General features: G+C 33.9%; 1 protein-coding gene across 1 annotated transcript in view; it reads left to right on the top strand.

Annotated features, from left to right (window-relative positions):
• LOC150098203 (high affinity nerve growth factor receptor-like) overlaps window positions 1–19,315 on the top strand; it is a 192,416-nt gene that overhangs the window by 127,358 nt on the left and 45,743 nt on the right. The window contains 3 exon segments of the mRNA XM_090406278.1: window positions 5,649–5,720; window positions 8,091–8,159; window positions 11,069–11,229. Of these exon segments, the coding sequence (XP_090262404.1) occupies window positions 5,649–5,720; window positions 8,091–8,159; window positions 11,069–11,229 (302 nt within the window).

Genomic DNA, 19,315 nt, shown 5'->3' with positions numbered 1-19,315 from the left:
ATAATTGCACCGCATAAATTTTTCATGTTAGGAAATAAAATTTAATAACATTGCTTTAATTTACAGCTACTACTTAAATCCAAATTTAAAACGAAAAATCATACTTAGTGCTTAGTTGTGAAGCTAACAACTGTGTATGTAACACGAAACAATTTTTATAGATTATATCCCCAAATGGTACCCATTATCTAAGGCTTCATTTTATAATAATGAAACAGACAAATCATTATTATTACGGTATCTAAAAACCTTTGTTTTGATGTCTTTCCTTTGAAGCTCTTGGCAGCTGTACTTAATTTCACCTCTCCTGCCCTAGTTTTATGAAGTTAATTTAAGGGTTAACTTCTTATTAATGTTGATGAGCAAAGAAAATATTTGAAAGCATCACCTTCCGATCCACTCCATTAAGCTCATTAAATCTCTCTTGGGATTGGGAAAGATGGAAAAGAAATTGTTTACTTCGAAGACAATCTTGCCCAAACATTAATGGCAGAAATATCCGTGCTCAAGGCGAACAACAGAATCAGTTGTTTGTGAGAAAAGTGCAATCAAAAGACGCAAGAATATTGCAGATCAGTCGATTTTTTTCTGGTTGAAGATTTTTAAGAAAATATCGATAACTTGAAAAGTGGTTATCATCAATTGTACTTCATATATGCTATTATTGTGAAACGTTACCAAGCCACTGATCTTATAATGCAAAAATGGTGGACAATAACATAAACGATTACATTCAAGATGGTCATCAGCAAAGACGTTCACAATGACTGCTGCTTTGAATGACAAGCTATAGAATCAGTGTATTCTTGAGAAGCTGGAATAGACCTTACTGCATCGTTGACATCGGTTTGTTCATGCTTGAAGTGCTCGTCCTAGTAATTTTTCATTCAGTGACAAACATCCCCTTCCCCGATGGGAACCATTTGCGATAAATTCCACTTGATGTTTGACATCTGGGAGCAAAGAAATCCCGCAGCTTAGTCAATCGTCGACATGAACAAGAGATGCGATGTTTGGATGGCTAGGGGAAAGAGCATATGAACGAACACATTAAGAACTTCACTTGTATTTTCTAAATGTTCATGCCAGTTTCATGTGTCGAATAAAAATGTGGACAAAGACTCTTTACTCTCATATATAAGGAGCTAAAATTCTTTAGTTGTGGCCTTTTCCTGAGAAGGAAAGTTTGGATGAAATCAGTCTCCTCAAATTTGTGATTTAACTTAAGAATGGAGAATTCTTTTCCTCTACTAGGAAGACACCTTTCCTTGCAAGTCATCAGAAGCACCTGTGCATCGTGCGCTCTAGCGGTAATTTTTGGAAACTGTCTTGCGCCTGTTTGATTCAATTCTTGATTCCTATTTCAAATGATACATGCTGTATTTTCCTGCTGCTAATTTCTTCTTCGTATAATGTGATTTTTTTTCACTGTTTCAATTGAAAAATAAAAAAAGTGGAGAAAAGTTGCTGTTTTATAAAAATATTTACAACGATACCTACTTTTTTGAAAACGTTGACAAATTTCAATTTCTGTTCATTCGAAAATTAACTTGACTGCTATTAGATAGTTTTAAATAAAAAAAAGTCGATTTAAATGCGCTTATCTAGAATTTGAGTAATGAAGAGGAAACTGTAAGTCATGTAATAAGCATTACGAAACAACATTTGCACCTAGCAAAGCTTGTGAGTTCTGTATAATACGTAAGGATTATTGAATGAATTCGATTTCGTCTGATTCCCCCCCTACACACACACACACACATACACGCATACACAATCTCTAGAGGTATTAATACTGAAGTAGTGAGGGATTCTATTAGACAGAAAACAAAGTTACGATTATTAATTCCCCTAAGATAGTAATAATACTAATTGAGTGTTAAATTGTTCAAAGCATTGAAATATATTAATGAAATAGGAAGTTAATTATTACTTAGTGTGGTAAATTTAATAAAAACTGGCAGAAAAGTGGAATATTTTTCTCAAAATGTTCTATTAATTTTAAATAACACTGGGAAAAAATGATGCAGTCTGGAAGAAGTACAAGATGAGTAGTTATAACAACCAGTTGCATGAGGGATACAACGAGCAGGCGAGGAAGGTGACTCACTTGATAAAGGTAGCAAAAGTGCAGTTAGCTAATGTGTCCAAAACAAAAACATCCAATGGAGTTTTTTTTCGATATGTGACCAGTAGAAGAAAGAATGATTATGGAAGGATGGGATTGATTGTTGAAAACGGAGGATATAGTTGAGATATTTAATGAGAAATTTATAAAGTATTTCATTCTTATGAATGTGACATGCAGAACTTGAAAAGAGGAGGAACTGTAATAAGTAAACAGCGAGTATATGAGGAATTGAATAGACTTGATGTAAATAAGGCTGTAGGGCTTGCTGCTATTTCACCACGTGTTTTGAGGGAATGTTCCGGAGAGTTAACAGCTTTTACCTATCTTTTCAACATGAGTTTTGCACTTGGTAAAATTGTTTCAATTCATAAGGAGGTGATAACTACTCTTTAATTCGAAGTTTATTCGCAAAGATATGAGTTCTAAAACGCGAGTTTTTAATTTGACCTCCATAAAAAAATTCGGTGCATTTTCTTTACCAAAGACTACAGGAACAGACACACAATGATTTTGTAAAACAGATATTCTTGAATATGGATTCTTATCTTGGCTATTTGAATTTCTTTTCCGCATTATATGAATTTCAAGTATTTTGTGAAATAATTTAGATTTAAAAAAAAACAAGTCGCATTTAATATAATATAGGTTTTAAAACAGATCAAATCCTTTAAGGGCGTAACAAAAATGTATGTTTGTATGAGTTCTGATATCTTGCTACATAATTTTGCTCTTCTTTAATCTTGAAAAGTTGTAAACGTATCAAACCTTGGTAGTGTTGGAATAAAGATTAGATAACTTCGCTGGAGACGAAAAAAAAAATTTCTAAAGTTAGTCCAGGCAATTTGTTGTTCTCAAAGACTCTGATATTACGATACAGTATTTGTGTCCATGAATTAGTTTTATTAAGGTAACGTACACGATTCCAGGAAGATTTCATTCTTTTTAATATCTTCATACTTGAAAACAGTTGAACTCAATATTCTATTTGGAATAGATGAACAAAAATTATCTGTTATCAGTAACATCACAAATGTCATAAGAAATAATTCTATTATGCGTGTGTGTATAAATTATTCTTCGAAGCAGTTATAAAGAACATTTGATAATTTTATAAAGCTAAGTGTGAATTGAAGATTATCAGTTTATCAAGGATCGTGTTAGTTGAAAAACTGAAGGTATAATTATTTCTTAGTCAAGAACGAACTTGACAATCTCAACTGTTGTACATGCATCGGAAGTAATTGAAAAACGTGCTTAAAGCTAATAAAATAATTTTCGTTTTCAATACAAAAATAATTTGAAATATTTCATGAGCCAACTTAGTCATGATAGTTGGTGCTCCAGCTTTTCTTTAACATTATTTGAAGGATTGTTCAAAAAATCTGAATTACTCTATAACCTTTTCCATTCCAGTCCCCCCCCCCCTCTATTTATATCCAAATCCGCGTTGCAAAAAAATATTAATTCGCTAATGACACTTACGTTAGCTACTTTGGAAACAGGCTTAGATATAGTTTCGTCATGTTAAAATTAATTTTGCTTACATTTCCAATGGTTCAGCGATCAGGAAATTGCCTGACAATTCTTTCTTTTAAGGCAGTTATCCACAAAGAAAATTGGCGTTTTGCAGCCAGATAGCTCTTCTAACCTTAAAAATAATCCTAGCTAGTGTTTGTCTGAAATCGGGTGCATCTCATGATTGTTGCTGTTTCCTTCTCATTTCAAGAGACAAACTCCATGGTTTGGTTGCCTACTACTTAGTTAATTGGGTTCCGGAAGTAACTGTTAAGTTTTTTCTTCAAAAAGAGAAATCCCGAAGGAATGATTGAACAAATAAAAACAGAGACACAACTTCGGATTACTTTCGAAGTTTTGAAAGTTGTCTGAGAAAAAAACACCTGGCTCCAAAATGCCAATATTCTTTCTAAACGTGTCTTGAAAAACGAACACTTCTACAGGAGTTCTCAAAATTCAAAGGCTAGCCTGAAGAACTTTCCATCAAGGAAATGAAATCGAAATATGGCGATTTTAAGTCATTATGGTTTTATTTTCATGTTAGGCGTATAATTTCATTCTACGCAATTCTGGCACTCTCTCTTCTTCAGTTAAAAACAATGCAAATACACAATCTTAACATTTCTCATGACAGTTTGTAACCTTAACATATTACTGCATCGGGAGAGTTGGAGCTAAGAGTTAAATGATTAGAGATCCCTCCCTAAGAGGCTACGCATGTTCTTTGTTACTGCAAACTTATAGTGAGCAAGGGTGGTCATATTATACACCCTCTGTCCAACAAGAAACCCAACTTTTCGAAAATAGAAGAAACTAGTGGCGCCACCTGTTGCATCTTTTGTTGTCGAAAGCGACACCTTTCATTAGTGTTGTATCAACTGTTTATGACATTTGTTTCATTAGAAGCCGAGTTATAATGTCAAGAGTGACAGTGTGTTTTGACGAACGGTCGGAAAATGAGTTTCAAACAGAGAGCTGCGATTGACTTTTGTGTTAAACTTGGTAAACGTTTTACCGAAACGTATGAAATGGTTCAAAAAGCATACGATGATGAATGATCCCGTACTCAAGTTTACGAGTGGTTTAATCGATTTCAAAGTGGCCATGAGACACTTGAGGACGTCGAAAAGCCGGGCCTTCCAAAAACTGGACTGAGCGAAGTTAACATCCAAAGAGTGTGTGATTTCATCAAAGAAAACCCGAAATCGTCCGTGAGATTGATTGAAGATGAATTGGCGATTCCAAAATCAACTGTGCACAACATTTTGATCGAGAGGTTGGGCCTTCGTAAATTGAATTCGCGATTTGTTCCCCACAAGTTGACCGACGACCAAAAAATGTATCGAATTGAACACTGCAAGGACCTCATTAAAACCGCTCGTAAGGACTCAAACATCCTTGAAACGATCGTTACTGTGACTACACGTGGTGTTTTGAGTATGAGTCCGAGACAAAGCTCCAGAGTGCTGAGTAGAGACCACCAGAAGAGGGGCATCCGAAAAAAGGTCGCTTGGAGAAGTCAAAAGTAAGGACAATGCTAATTTGTTTCTACGATTCCAAGGGCATTATCCACAAAGAATTCGTTCCGCTTGGCCAAACGGTCAATGGTGAGTTCTATCTCGAAGTTTTGAAGCCATTGATAGCAAGAATTCGTCGTGTACGGCATGAATTTCGTGACGACCGACACTCTTGACACTATAACTCGGCTTCTAATGAAACAAATGTCACAAAAAGTTGATACAACACTAATGAAAGTTGCCTCTTTCGACAACAAAAGATGTAACAGGTAGCGCCACTAGTTTCTTATATTTTCGAAAAGTTCGGTTTCTTTTTGGACAGAGGTTGTATAATGAAAATCATATACTAGCTAAACTCCCAAGCAATTCATCTGCCATATATTTATATAAATTCCCAATTTCTTTTATTTGGGGTTGGAACGTATTGATAACTTATGATTCAATAGGCAACAAAATGCTGCAATTATAGTCTAATTTTCTTACAGGACTATCCAGAACTGTAACCTTCACTTCATAGAACAAGACGCCTTCGTGTACAATCGGGGACTAAAGGAAGTGTAAGTATATATTTTTAAATAAACTAATATAAGTTAAAATTATTTTACTGTTCTTATAATCTAACAAAACGCTTTTTACAAAATTCCCAAAATGTTGTATAAAAACGCAAAATATATTTTGAGCCAAGCAGCATAAACTCAGTTCGAAGACTTAAAACTATTATCAATGAATATGTTTGATATTCCTTTCTTTTACATATTTTGCATGTTTGAGTGAAATATAATGGCTCGTATTCTAATTAAAAGTGGCACTGTAGTCCTTCATCCGTTAGCTTTTTGATCATGAATAGATAAGACTTAAGTCACGGCAGGAACAAACATTTTTAACATAATTTCGAAGCCAAATATTTAAGAAATAAAATGGAACTCCAATATTCTCACGAAATAGTTATGAGTTTAGAGATTTACGTTGAAAATCGAGCAACTAGGTTTAATTCATCTTAGTTGGCACGGAGCACTTTCTTTAACAGTTTGTGAATGTTAATGACATTAGCATGAATAAAACTAGCTTAGTAAATTGGAAATGGAAAGAGATATTTTTTATATCACTTCAAGTGTCTATTATGTAGAATTAATGAACAACAGATGATAAATCATCTGCTACCTAGGGTCAACGGAGTTTGAGCTCTATATAATTTTATTCTCATCTTCGAAAACTTATTTGCAGATTTTTTAATCAAAAAATAAAAAATCCTATTTTTTGATTATTTTTTAATCAAAAATATTATTTTTGATTAAATCAAAACCATGGTCCTGTAGTTTCTTTAAATAAATGACTTCTCTTCTTCATCGACATCACGACCACAATATTCTGGATAATGTTCTCCTTCCAGCACTGCAATGCATCAGTGTGTTCTGGCTTGTTCTTCTGCAGCATCTCTGTTAGTAATGACTGAAAATTAATCTGCCAGAAAAGTGACTCATCTTCCGACAGTAGGCTCATTTCTCTACATTTATTGTTATTACTGTAATGCAATAGCGATATTTGTAATTAATAAATGGTGGACTGATTGGGACGCAAATGAATTAGTCAAGAATATAAGTGTTTTTTTGTACTTATGAAATTTGTATCGCAACGTATGCTAATTACAAGCCTATTAACTTGATGACATTTACAACGAAAAACAAAGCAGGAGCTTTTTAAAATATCTGTTTATCTCCATCAGCAACAAGTTTCCATATCGGTGTCAGTGATATGTATTAAGGTGGATGCCAGGGCTTTGTCCCTCACACTAGTGTCCGTTGACGTCTTTCCAAGCAGTACACACACACACACACACACACACACACAGATCATGTATACTTAGAAACTATAATAACGAATTACGGATATAAATAGAATCATAAACTGTTTAACAAAAAATGTTGAATTTAAGTTAACTTTCAACGATCAATTTTAAATAATTCATACTTACTGAATAAATAGTTTAATAAAATTAAGACATATTTGTGAGCAGCCATTTAGGAAAGAATGCCGAAGCACTATATGTAGCGAAACCATTTTATATTTTAGTCTCAGAAATAATAAAAAAACGCAGCAGTCTTACAGAAATATAAGCAAGGACGGAACAAAATATTCCACTTTATGCGCTGGAAGAATGCGACACAGTTCATCGATCTGTTTTTTTATCCACTTGAAGAAAAAGAACTGCTCGTCCCCAAGAATCGGAACATTGAATTAAACTTTTCAGAGTAGACAAATTTCATCTTGAGTAGGATATAATCTTCAGTGGTCTGGAATAGAGCCAAATCCTGAAAAGAAAATATAACCTTCGGTTTGTATGAAAGTTAATGCTAGTATGTGAATAACCCTGAAAAAAATCTTATAAGTGAGCCTTCTTTCACGAGTATTGGTCCTTTGAGTATAGTTTACGTAACAGCTATTGAACTCTAAATGTTAAATTCTTTTAAAAATGTAATTGATAAGGGAATAGTTGTCATGGCTTCTTTCGAAACGTCCCTAACATTTATCGTAAATATAAATAGTTTATATTTACGATAAACAAGCATCGCGCTCTAATATGAATTGCACTAAATCCAGATCTGACTCGCCAAGATTACACAAAAATATTATTTGGAGATCTAAGACTCCTCGAAGGAACTATCTTCATTATGCTATACAACTGCATCTCCGAGCCCTATTTTCATAGGGAGATGTGCAAAATATACACTTTTTTATGGGGAGAGTAAGTGGTGGCATAAGCTTTCCCATGGGATGTTTCTGGACACGACCTCTATATTTAGAACTTAGAATAAAATTAAAATCCAGCATGATTGAGTTGTATTTTTATAAACAGTATTTTGAGATATTGATTATCATCTGTTGATGATTATTGCACAGATAATATGAGCTATTTTTTTTATTTAAAGGAATCTGAGGAAGAATAATATATCCGTCATCTCCAGGCAGCTCTTCTATGGTCTGACTATAGTAGAATTGTAAGTACCTCCTCTTTTTTTTTTAGTTTGATTATTGTAAAATATAACATACGTCAGTCTTCGATATTCTCAATTAGAAATCTCCATATTTAAAAATAGACATTTGTTTGAGAAATTGGAGAATTCATAGCTTATCAATCGGTCTAGAAATCGACGTACTCACGAATTTATAGTGAAAACTGAGCACGTTGATTTCCAGTATGAATTAAAAGTAGTAATAAACAAATTAGATCCTAAAACGCATTCGAGGAAAATAGATGTCACATAACATTTTTTTACAAATAGAAATCTTTCGGAATAAATTTCGATAATTTACAGAAATATTCCGGATGTTTCAAAATTACTGCTGGAACACTTCCAATATACAAATCCCATATTAGCCTCCACAAAAGAGTATTTCTACATCTGTTATGGGATTTGTTTCGAATTGGTAAAAGCACCTGCAGCGTATTTAATCTCTGTAAACAGAACTTCATTTGTGTTGAGGAGTTGGCTTAACAGGCCAAAGGTTGTTTAATTTATCGTAGCTTCAATGTCTCCTATGTCCCTCCAGAGCTTGTTCATTACGAATGGTGCAAGCAAACATTCGAAAAAACGGGTGATTTTAGGTGAAGACCCAACAAGAGGTATGTCATTAAAGTATGTTCTTAGCAAATGGTTAAGCAGTGACCGAGTCTACAGAGATACGTTTGCGCTAAGTTTGTCAAACAAAGCTACCTTCGGCTTTAGATTTTTGAACAAACATTAGCTTCGAATATAGCTCTAGGGAACAGTTATTGACTCTTTAGTTAATGAGGGAGGTCTTGCATGCACTTTTGTCAGTGATCTCGCTCTCTCGTTTCGTACAGCAGTTGCTGACATTTGTATGATAGCTGTAATACAGCAAAATAATAGCCTACGGTTGTATTCTGTTCGTAGTTTGGTTGACAAATTATTTTGTCGGTGCATTTGGAGATACGCGCATAACACTTGCCTAAGATGGACATAAAAATACGATGAAATATGCAAAAAAAAGTACCTAAAAATACGAGTTCCACCGAATCGCATTTGAGTTATAGTTCGCATGCATGAATTGTACCAAATGATGTATAGTCAGCGAAGCATTCATAATAAAAGTGTTTTTATATGAGCGCCACACACGAAGAGCTGCAGAACTATAGTTCCCAACTCAAAATCTAATTCACTTGCCAAAGAATCCAGTTTAATGAATACGTGGTGAGAGAAGGGTAAGGTTTGATATTGTATGGGTATATGTAGAATGGCCTTTGCACCGTCTCTGATTATGTTATTTTATTTGAAGAAACATCATACATAGCATTACAAGAAATGCTAAAGGGACACGATTTACTTATAATAAATACATTAAAATAAGTTTCCTGCAGTGTATCATCATGATAGAAGATAATAGCTTATTGTGACCAAGTAGTCTGAAATGCACTTACCACGCTCTCCTATTTCATTCAAGAAATAAAAAAAAATAATGAAAACTTTCTCAAAATACCTTTTAAGACAGTTTTTTCGCACTGCTTAACTGTTATGGATAGACTAGAGATATACGTTATTTACAGGACTGGAAGTTTAGCCCATTGAGAAGGTTATTCCACTATCAAACCCAAAAAAATCGCTCGTTCCCAATTGCATTTGGATTCTTCAAAATAACGTGCCTGTTTTCCCACCTACTGAGAAACTTGTTTAGAATACTTCATGAGAATAAATATTTTATATAAATAACCGGGTTTATTGCTTAATCAAAGAAACATAATCCGAACTGTCAAACAGCAGAAATATTAAATAGGGGATTAATTGGATTGTTACTGGAAAGGGATTTGATATGGTCGTGAATGATGGTGAAATTATGAACTCTCTCTCTCGTAATCAGCTATCGACTACGAGAATAGCCATCGACTTGCCAACGTCGGAGCGTTCATACTGATCCGACCGGCTCTAATGCGAGATTCATCTCGTGAGAGTTTTACATAAATCTTCCCTGAAGATTTATAATCACCAAGGTTCACAAAGTGGTCGGTACTTTGGAGACTTTTGATTTCATCCACTTGGACCGTTGCTTCCCATTAAAGCCAAATGCCGACATTGCTACTCATCATGAAAACAAGACATCAACTGAGGGGGAAGATAATGTCTCTGCTAGCCATCAGTCTATGAAATATTGATACGATGGAATATATTTAAATCAAGGTGTAAAAGTTTCGTGTAATAATCTTCCTCACCAAATTAAGCATATTTGTTCGTTTGAAAATGAAGCATAAAAATCGTATTGTTTAATACTGCCCATATACAAATATTTTAACATTCTTTGCCTACCAGTTTCGCTAGCAAACTGTCTAGCTTTTTCAAGGCGTTGACGGAAAAGTATAAAAAATACTAGTAAATGCAAATTGAAAGGAACATTAAAAACGTTGTAAACACTCTAGTAGCCAAGATTGCACGTTCGCGTGACAGAGACTGAGTGGACTTATTGTTCTTAATGATTAAGAACAATAGGTCCTTAATCATTAAGTGGACTTATTGTTCTTAATGATTAAGAACAATAAGTCCACTCAGTCTCTGTCACGCGAACGTGCAATCTTAGCTACTAGAGTGTTTACAGCGTTTTTAATGTTCCTTTCAATTTGCATTAACTAGTATTTTTTATACTTTTCCGTCAACGCCTTGAAAAAGCTAGACAGTTTGTCTAGCTTTTTGTCTACCAGTTTGCTAGCAAAACTGGTAGACAAAGAATGTTAAAATATTTGTATATGGTCAGTATTAAACAATAAGTTTTTTATGCTTAATCTTCCTCACCATTATATTACAACCAATTAATAGTGATAACGACAAGTTAATTGATAAGTTTTTTTTGGATTATTAACTGAATATAACTAATAAGTATATACATTTTTAATTTCCAGAATCTTGGACGAAAATCCAATAGTTTGCAATTGCAGTTCTAAGTGGATTCAGATAGAAATGCAGAATTCCAACGGAATTTTGGGGCCTTTATGGGATCACATTACGTGTTTAGAAGAAGGAAAACCTCATCGACTTGCCAATGTGTCCATTATCGGCTGTGGTAAGAATAAGCAATGGATTTAGATTTTCTTGGTTGATTCTTTAGTTGTATGGATTCATGCCTTTGATTGCATATCATATATGCAAAGGCATATATGCCTTTGATTTTTTTTGATTGTTTATTATCTATGTTTGTAGAATTATCACTTCCAAATAACGGAGGTTTTCTCTTTCAAGAGTATATGATGCTCACCAATTAAAATCGCGTACTATATATTTATAACACAGTATAGACTTGAATCGGAAAAGTTCTATTCTTTGAAGTCTTTTCTTTCATTTAGCTTTCCTAAATTAACTAAAATGTTACGCTTATTGCAAAGTGGCTAACTAAAATACAGAAATATGAAATCTTGTACTGTGCGATTCTCTTAACTGAGAAGCCTTTTAAAATGCAATTTTATATTCCCGAAGAGCCTGTGATTCGTTTGTTCATAATGGGATCGGTAATTATTCGTCAGATGAAAGGAACCAAATTCTGCCTGTAAGAAGTGTAGAATGCATAATATTAGCATCAAGAGATTTTAAACTTTCACTGAGTTGGTATCATAATCGAATTCATACTTGGTCATGAAAAAGAAATGAGTAAACGATGTTAATAGTAAACAAATCGAAGGTAGAATTTCCATCAAAGATATTGCGAGCTTATTAAATTAAATAGGTTGTTATCAATGTGGCTACGTCATTGAAGTGTTATACACATGGTTAAAGAAAGGGACATGGTTTACATTTTTTTGTTTTCAGTAAAGAAGGTTTTTGTATTAACGTTTTTATTGTGAACGTTTTTAATTTTTTTTTATAAAAATGCCGTGTGTTTTGCAATCTTCTATTTTTCTCTTTTGTGGTCTTATTTTAGTCAAAAAAGTCGTGATTAAGGTGTCAGTATATTCACTATTATCATCAATTACTTTGTAGCATGCCACAATAGTTAAATTATGCCCTAAAGCAGATTTGGATATCTAGTTAACCACTCCTAGATCTGTTATTCCTACAAAACGTGGAAAGAAAAATGTCCTCTTTTGTCTTTAACACTTGCATTATTTTTGTGAAAGACGAAGTTCAGGAAAGCGTTACTAATTCCACCTAGGAGGATTTTATGAAACAAATAAAATATCGCAAGCATCTCAGTTGTTCTAATGTCTTGAAACGTATACATCCCTCATGGAAGCAAAAACTTGATACTTCAAGTATTAGTGCCTGTTCTATAAAAAAAAAAAAAAACGAATTCTCGGCTCATTTTTATGTTTGATGGAGCACCTTCTTGACATATGTATGAAGACAAATTCCTGATTTCTCTACACAACAGCATATCTTGTTAAACTGACCGACACTCCTATCTTTTAACGTGCATATGCTCATCACATCCATAGCCTCTTCTGACTCCAAAAGATCTTTTCCACTCACGACATTATTTCTCACCTGTACCACTCTTAAGCTATATAATTTCGAAATCTTTTCCTTGAGAGGCGTTCTATGCCCGCCGTATATACCTTTTTTACAGGTATTTTTATGGATGCTTTTCCACTGAAATAGTGTCTAAATTTTTCTACTCTCCTTATGCCTGTAAACACACAACTGATTTGAATTCTCCACTTTCATTTCAGCTCCAGACATACCGAATCAACTTCTCATCTCTCTCTTTTATTTCACTCTATCTCTGTGTTTGAAACAGTTCATCTCAAACAGTTTCCACTAAGGATTGCAACCATCGTTTGTTCATATGCATATCAAAGGGTTTCTTCTTCATTCTTGACCAATTCCCTCAAATTACTGTAACGTATACTATAGGTTTTATAACTATTCCTTTTAAGTATGTCTATTTAAATCTTTTACCGAAATATTGCCCTCCCCAAAATTACTTCAGTTCAAGCGGCTTCTTCAGCTATATCACGTTACATATATAAATTACTGAGAGCTGAACACTTGATCAAAGACTGGATATGAGAGCACCGAAAAAATATTACGGGAGTGAAGAGATGGCATCATTGGCAGTATCACATTAAAATGAAGATACTAGGAAAGAACCTGTCCGGGTTAATATTCAGGAATGTGTTAGTAGAGCGGTGGTATGGTCACTTAAACAGAATGAGAGAGAAAATGTTAATAAATAATAAAGAAGGAACCCTTTGATATGCATATGAACAAACGAACGGCGGTTGCAATCCTTAGAGGAAACTGTTTGAGATGAATGGTTCCAAACACAAGCATACAGTGAAATAAAAGACGTATATGAGAAATTGGTGCGGTATGCTTGGAGGTGTTCTCTGCCAGGTTGGCAGGAAAGGCCTAGAGGAAGACCAATATGAATTGATACAGTAAAAAGCACCTAAAAAGAGAGTAATATAAAATCTAATAATATCGGAGTCTTGACAGATAAGATTCACTTGGAGTTAAATTGTTGATCGGAAGTTAGTAATGTAACTTTTTCAAGTAGAACAATCATAATTATCAAATTCCTGACATCCCCTGACGGTACATGTCAGGAATTTGATGTATAAATTAAAGAGCATAACATTCAATAAACATTAGGTTACTTAACTGGGGACACAACAAAATGTTACGTAGTTTCACTACTATTGAGTGATTCTGCACTCGATGTCCCGGTATATTTTGGTTGCATTAGCTTAACTACAAGCGTTACCATAAATTAAAATAAAAGCTGAATAATTTTAGATTAAAATATAATTGATTCTATTCTCAGTATGAAAAAAATCATTGTTTTCTTAGTGAATGTTTCTTCTCTCCATAAAATTACCTAAATGATGTATAAAATATCTTCATAGCGCAGTCGAATGAAAAATGTTTTTTTTTTTTTTTTGGTTAGAGAAAGCCACCAAATTAGGTTGAAATATCCCGTATGGGTTTTTCAAAACTCATTTCGGTTTCAGCAGAAAGTAACTCGGTCATTATAGTACTGACTTTGCTATAGGCATAGTGATGTCTATATTCGAATAATATCAATTGTAATTAGTTCATTCCTAGCAATTGATTTTATGAAAGCAACATTGCCTTTATCCCATTGGATGATCAAGCATTTAAGTTGTAATTTATTATAAATTAAATCAGGATTATGTAAATTTACATTATGAAAGCCAGAATGTTTTTGTAATTATTGAAAGGATACATCTGCGAAAATATTGTATCTTTTTTATACCTGAAAAATAGTTTTTCACCCCTTTTGGTTGGTAGTAGTTTATCTACTCTCCAGCCATCAAGGCTGCATTGTTAAATTCCAACACCAGCCTGGTCCTTTTTGATCGTCTTTAAGTGGGAGATGAGTTTCACCACATGGAGTGAGATTACCTCTCAGCTTATTGGAATCCAAGCGGTTTGAAAAATTTCCTTGGTCAGTCGTGGTTGGGAGTTACATAAAAGAAATCTTGGCACACCAAACTTTAAAAAATAAATTTACTATCTTAGGACGCACAAATTTTGCCTCGGAATATTTACAACCATTTTTGAAAGATGCAAGTTTCGAAAGAAAGAAAACTTGCAAAGAGAAAAAGGTAGTGATTTGGCCATATTCGCTACATCAAGCTGATGTGTAATGGATTTCACTGCACGTTCTGTTAAACTTAGTTTGCGTCTACATATATTCCTAAGGGTTCCTTTGATTTTGAGTTCGAATGTCTCAGCAAATCGTGTCCATGGCCGCAAAAGTGTTTTCTTAGCGAATGTTCTCTCCTTAGAATCTCTTAAATATTAAAGGTCTTCAAGTTATAGCTAAACTTTGGACACATTTTACTTTACTAATACAACTCAATGGATTCAAATCATTGAGCAATATATGTAGAATATCATTAATATCCTCAAGTTGTGCTAATGAACGCAAATAGAAATAACATTATAAGGAAAGATTTAAATAAAAAGAATTTAACTCGTGTTATTTATATAACCAATATTTTAGGTATTTTGGCAGCAGCCTTGTGACCTAATAATATTTAACCTAATATGGCATTTCAGATAATGTAATCCAAACTAGAAGGTAAATTTTGTACTTAAAAAGAAAAATAACGGAAGGATATAGCATTCAGTCTCATTACAGCTAATTTTTGTCGCTAAACATGTTTTCTTTCTTTCTTTTTACATGTTAGGCCTAGTGGCCTGTTACCAAGCTGGCCATCGCAATTTCAAACCATACCCGAGGATAAGGTTGTTAACCCAATGTCTGTAGATGCGTGTGTTCACGGGGCCGGTTTGCCTGTTCTGGGGGACGACAAATCCGAGTTTTCCGGGGGAAAAAAACTTTTACCTCGTGTATGAGACCGGCTAACTCATCTTGAGTCGAAAGTGACCAGATAAAGGTTCCTCACGTCATGGACGGGAATCGAACCCAGGTTTTTTTCCGATCAAAGGGCTTCGTCTGTACCGACTGAGTTACGGAGGCTCTCGCTTAACATGTAAAACATTTAATTTGAATCCTTACAAAGAATAACTTACAATAGAAGTTGAAGTTTTTAATAATGAAAACATTCAAGTATTTCAAGACAATAAGAGACGAAGTTAAATAGATAGAAGGTTAAAAATACGTTTTCCAGAATGCCATTATCTTCATTCAGTTATTTTAATCGCATCTATCTATTTAAGATCCTTGAAATAATCGTTAGTAATTAATTTCTGTAATTACTTCTCGCGTGGTATTCGGTTAATTTTTATACTAGAAATGTGAAATCTCTAACAAGTACTTAAAAGTGCATTTTGTTCCCTACGGAGAAGAATAGGAATAAAATCCGCATTTAAAGATATTAAGGTGGAAGAGTTTTAGGAGAGATGTCGTTCTGCTCGACTATTTTGCAATTAAGTTGTAAGAAAGCTTAAAACCGCGGGGACTTATAGATTCGAAGAGCCAGTAAATGAATAGCTTCCTTGTGCTAAAGGAGTCTTAGCTGTTACTAATAATTACATCACTTAACTGGATAAAGAATTAAGAAAAATCGAATTCTTCTCTTCCCTCTCTCGTTTTAGATAAGGAAAATTCGCAAACTAAGCCAAACGTGCCAAAATTAAATCATTCAAAAGGGAAAGTTATTCTCATCGGAATAATCTCTATCCAGTTTTGATTTACTCAGAAAAAAAAACATATAACGGACTTCGTTATCGATTTAGAAAGAGGTTTCTTTTCCCTTTTCTGTTAACTAAGATTTTGAAGTAGCGCATATCTCTACTCTCCAGACTTCACATTAGATTTTATTCCTAAAATTGGTCTTTCATTTTCTTAAACAATAGCAAAATTGTCACTTAAAGGGGAAAAAGCAGCTGCTATCTTGGATATCAGTGATTACAAGAAGTTGTTTTATCTTCCTGTATCATTGGATTCTCCACTTAAATTATTAGCATTAGAATCTCCCACGGAAAGCGAAATGTAATGGTCCCTTAAATATGTCATTATTTCCCACAGTTTTACTGAAATAAATTCTATAACAATTGGAAGAAATGGCTCTTCCATTTCTTTCACACGTTCTAGATTTCATATCGAGAGTTATTGATAACTGTTTATCTTCCATTACACCACTTTCCATGTGGCGCTATTATGTTGATGATACCTTTTTGCTTTAACTTAACCCATCTGTTTGATTAGGAATTATTCCGATTGTCTGCCTTTATCTATTGGAGCGAGCCTTGATGGCACACTGCATCAGTTGAGAGCCCATTGATGTCTGTAAATACACGACAATTCTCACTATTATCCAGCCTAAAAGGAAGACATCGGTTAAATTGTAATGCACAGAACTGAATCCATCTCCTCGATATATATCTCAACCAAGAAATCATCAGTGAAACTACATTCAGCAACTGGATGCTATTCCGGATAGGTCTGTGTCATGTGATTCCTGTTGTTGTTTATATTAGATCGGCAAATAACGTTAACAGAAGACGCATTTATGTTAAAAATTCAAACTTTCATTGCCAAGTTACCGCAAAAGAAAAAAAAATCTTTGCATTAGTTCTGTTCTAAAGCTGGATTGGATTCCTTTTTATCCTCCGAAACAAAAAAAAAGAAAATACCGCTTCTAGTAATCACATATCCTATTCTTGTGACTAATCTGCTTCATTTGAGAAAATCCAGATGAATTCCAAAGAACTAAATAAATAAGGTCGAAGTTCGTCATTGGGCAAGCCTGTGGACAGTGCTCATAATTGTATATAGATCAATAAAAAAAATTGATTCTACAAAAAAAAAAAAACTTCTATTGTGGATGATTATTTAAAGAGTTTTGAATTTTCCTATTTCTCATTATTTCAGAACATCATCTTTGAATAGTTTAAATATTCTAAATTATTTCCTTTCACCACGAAACTCCATTACTTTGTGCACTCGAATGGTCACACAAACCATTAACTCAACATTTTCCATCTGACGTTCATAAGTTACAAAATTGCGATGAAAATATGCTGTGAATGAGCAGTTTTCTGTTTTTTTTTTAAAAAGCCGACTATTTGTTTATCCTTCTGAATATTTATAGATTCTTTCTCATTATCTTTATTTTTCGTGTAATTACCTTCGTGCTTTTAAATAAATAAGGAAGATTCTGTTGCTTGATGTAAAGCCTGTTTTATTAATGGGTTAATGAAGGAGACATTTCGCTGCAGTAATTCATTATCAGGAACGTTGGTTAGCAGTGATTAAATTGCCATTTAGTTATAACTAAGAACAAGAATGAAGTCGTTCCATGTATTTTGTTCTCCCCCCCCCACCTCCGTTGGAATGATGTCATTCTAGTTTCATTTCGCATCTGTTAATTGTGTCAGAGAACAAATACGCCGCACGCTTCAGTGAAATAAGTCAACTCACTCGCAAACAAGAGGAGAAAACGGATTTTTTTTTATAATAAAGTCATTAAGCTCAGAGCCGCCGATGGTGCTGAGTTTACACTTTTTATTATTGCCTTTGATTAATAATATTTTGTATTGTTGTTCATTGAGAAAAGTAGCTTGCGTCTCGTTTTTTTTCTCTTTCTCTCTCTCTCTTTCTGTGTAATTCCTGTCACGTTGTTGGCGTCCTCGTGAGAGGAATCTCACTTTCATTCAGTCTTAGGCTAACTAGGACTGAATTGTATTTTAGACAAGACGAAATGCGCAGGAAGTAGAATCCATAGGATCCACAAAAAAAGTTTTTTAGACATGGATCCTATTAATTTCATTATCATATATTTTTCTGCTTAGAGTATTTTCATTAATTATAATTATCTATCTTTAATCACCGGAGTATCATTGACTAACACCTGTCTGTTAAACTAAAGAATTAGAAGGGATAAATCACTGATCTCATTAAAAATAAAAATAAATACAGAAAACAGCGCCGCTAAGTTTTAAATTTCCTATGCATTTTAATATTGTCAGACTATTTAGACATAAAATAAACCTGAATTTCTATGAACTCGGATAAGAATTCCATCTTTTCATAAACGCAGAAATGATATGCAATTATAGACTTAACAAAAGAAAGTAATACATCTAGTTTTCAGCAAGCTAATCTTTTAAGTTCAAAGGCGCTGCTTCCTGTCAGTACTAAAACGCGAGCTATTTTGACACGAAGTTTTGATGGAACAAAGTTCTGCACTTGCATATAATATCTCTTGCTCTGCTTACTTTTTCGCTCTACTATTACACTAATTTTGTTATGGAGCTCTAACTCTCACGAGGTGAGGTGATGTAGTGAATAATCCATTAAGGTTCATATTGTCACCCCTAGGATAGATTCTGTAGTAATTCTCCGTAGGTAGCCTCAAGACAAATATCGGCGTGAATAGAAGGCTGTGAATACAGCTTTCTCATTCCTTAATTTTGGCAAAGAAAAAAGTCCCTTTTCTCGACTGCGTTCTCAAGTAACAAACTTTGATGCTAACTATCTAACTTCTTACTTCTGCTTCTGTGTAAGTACTGCTTGCACACAAAGGATGTTTTCAAGCAGTACTTGATAATATGACGGGAATTTCCCAGCCTTACTTTGTATAGAGAAAATAGGCTCATTAAATCATTATGCTTCAGTCATCCTCGAATTAGTTCTCAGAAGGCTCTGAAAATGTAAATACAAGAGATGATACAAAGAAAAAACACTTGTTGTGGTCTAATTCACCCTAAACGGTCTT

This window comes from Typopeltis vanoorti, chromosome 16 (assembly GCF_054136105.1).
Source record: "Typopeltis vanoorti isolate ZY-2024b chromosome 16, IOZ_Tvanoo_1.0, whole genome shotgun sequence".
Lineage (NCBI taxonomy): Eukaryota > Metazoa > Arthropoda > Arachnida > Uropygi > Thelyphonidae > Typopeltis > Typopeltis vanoorti.
This window is presented reverse-complemented; position numbering and strand designations above follow the sequence as displayed.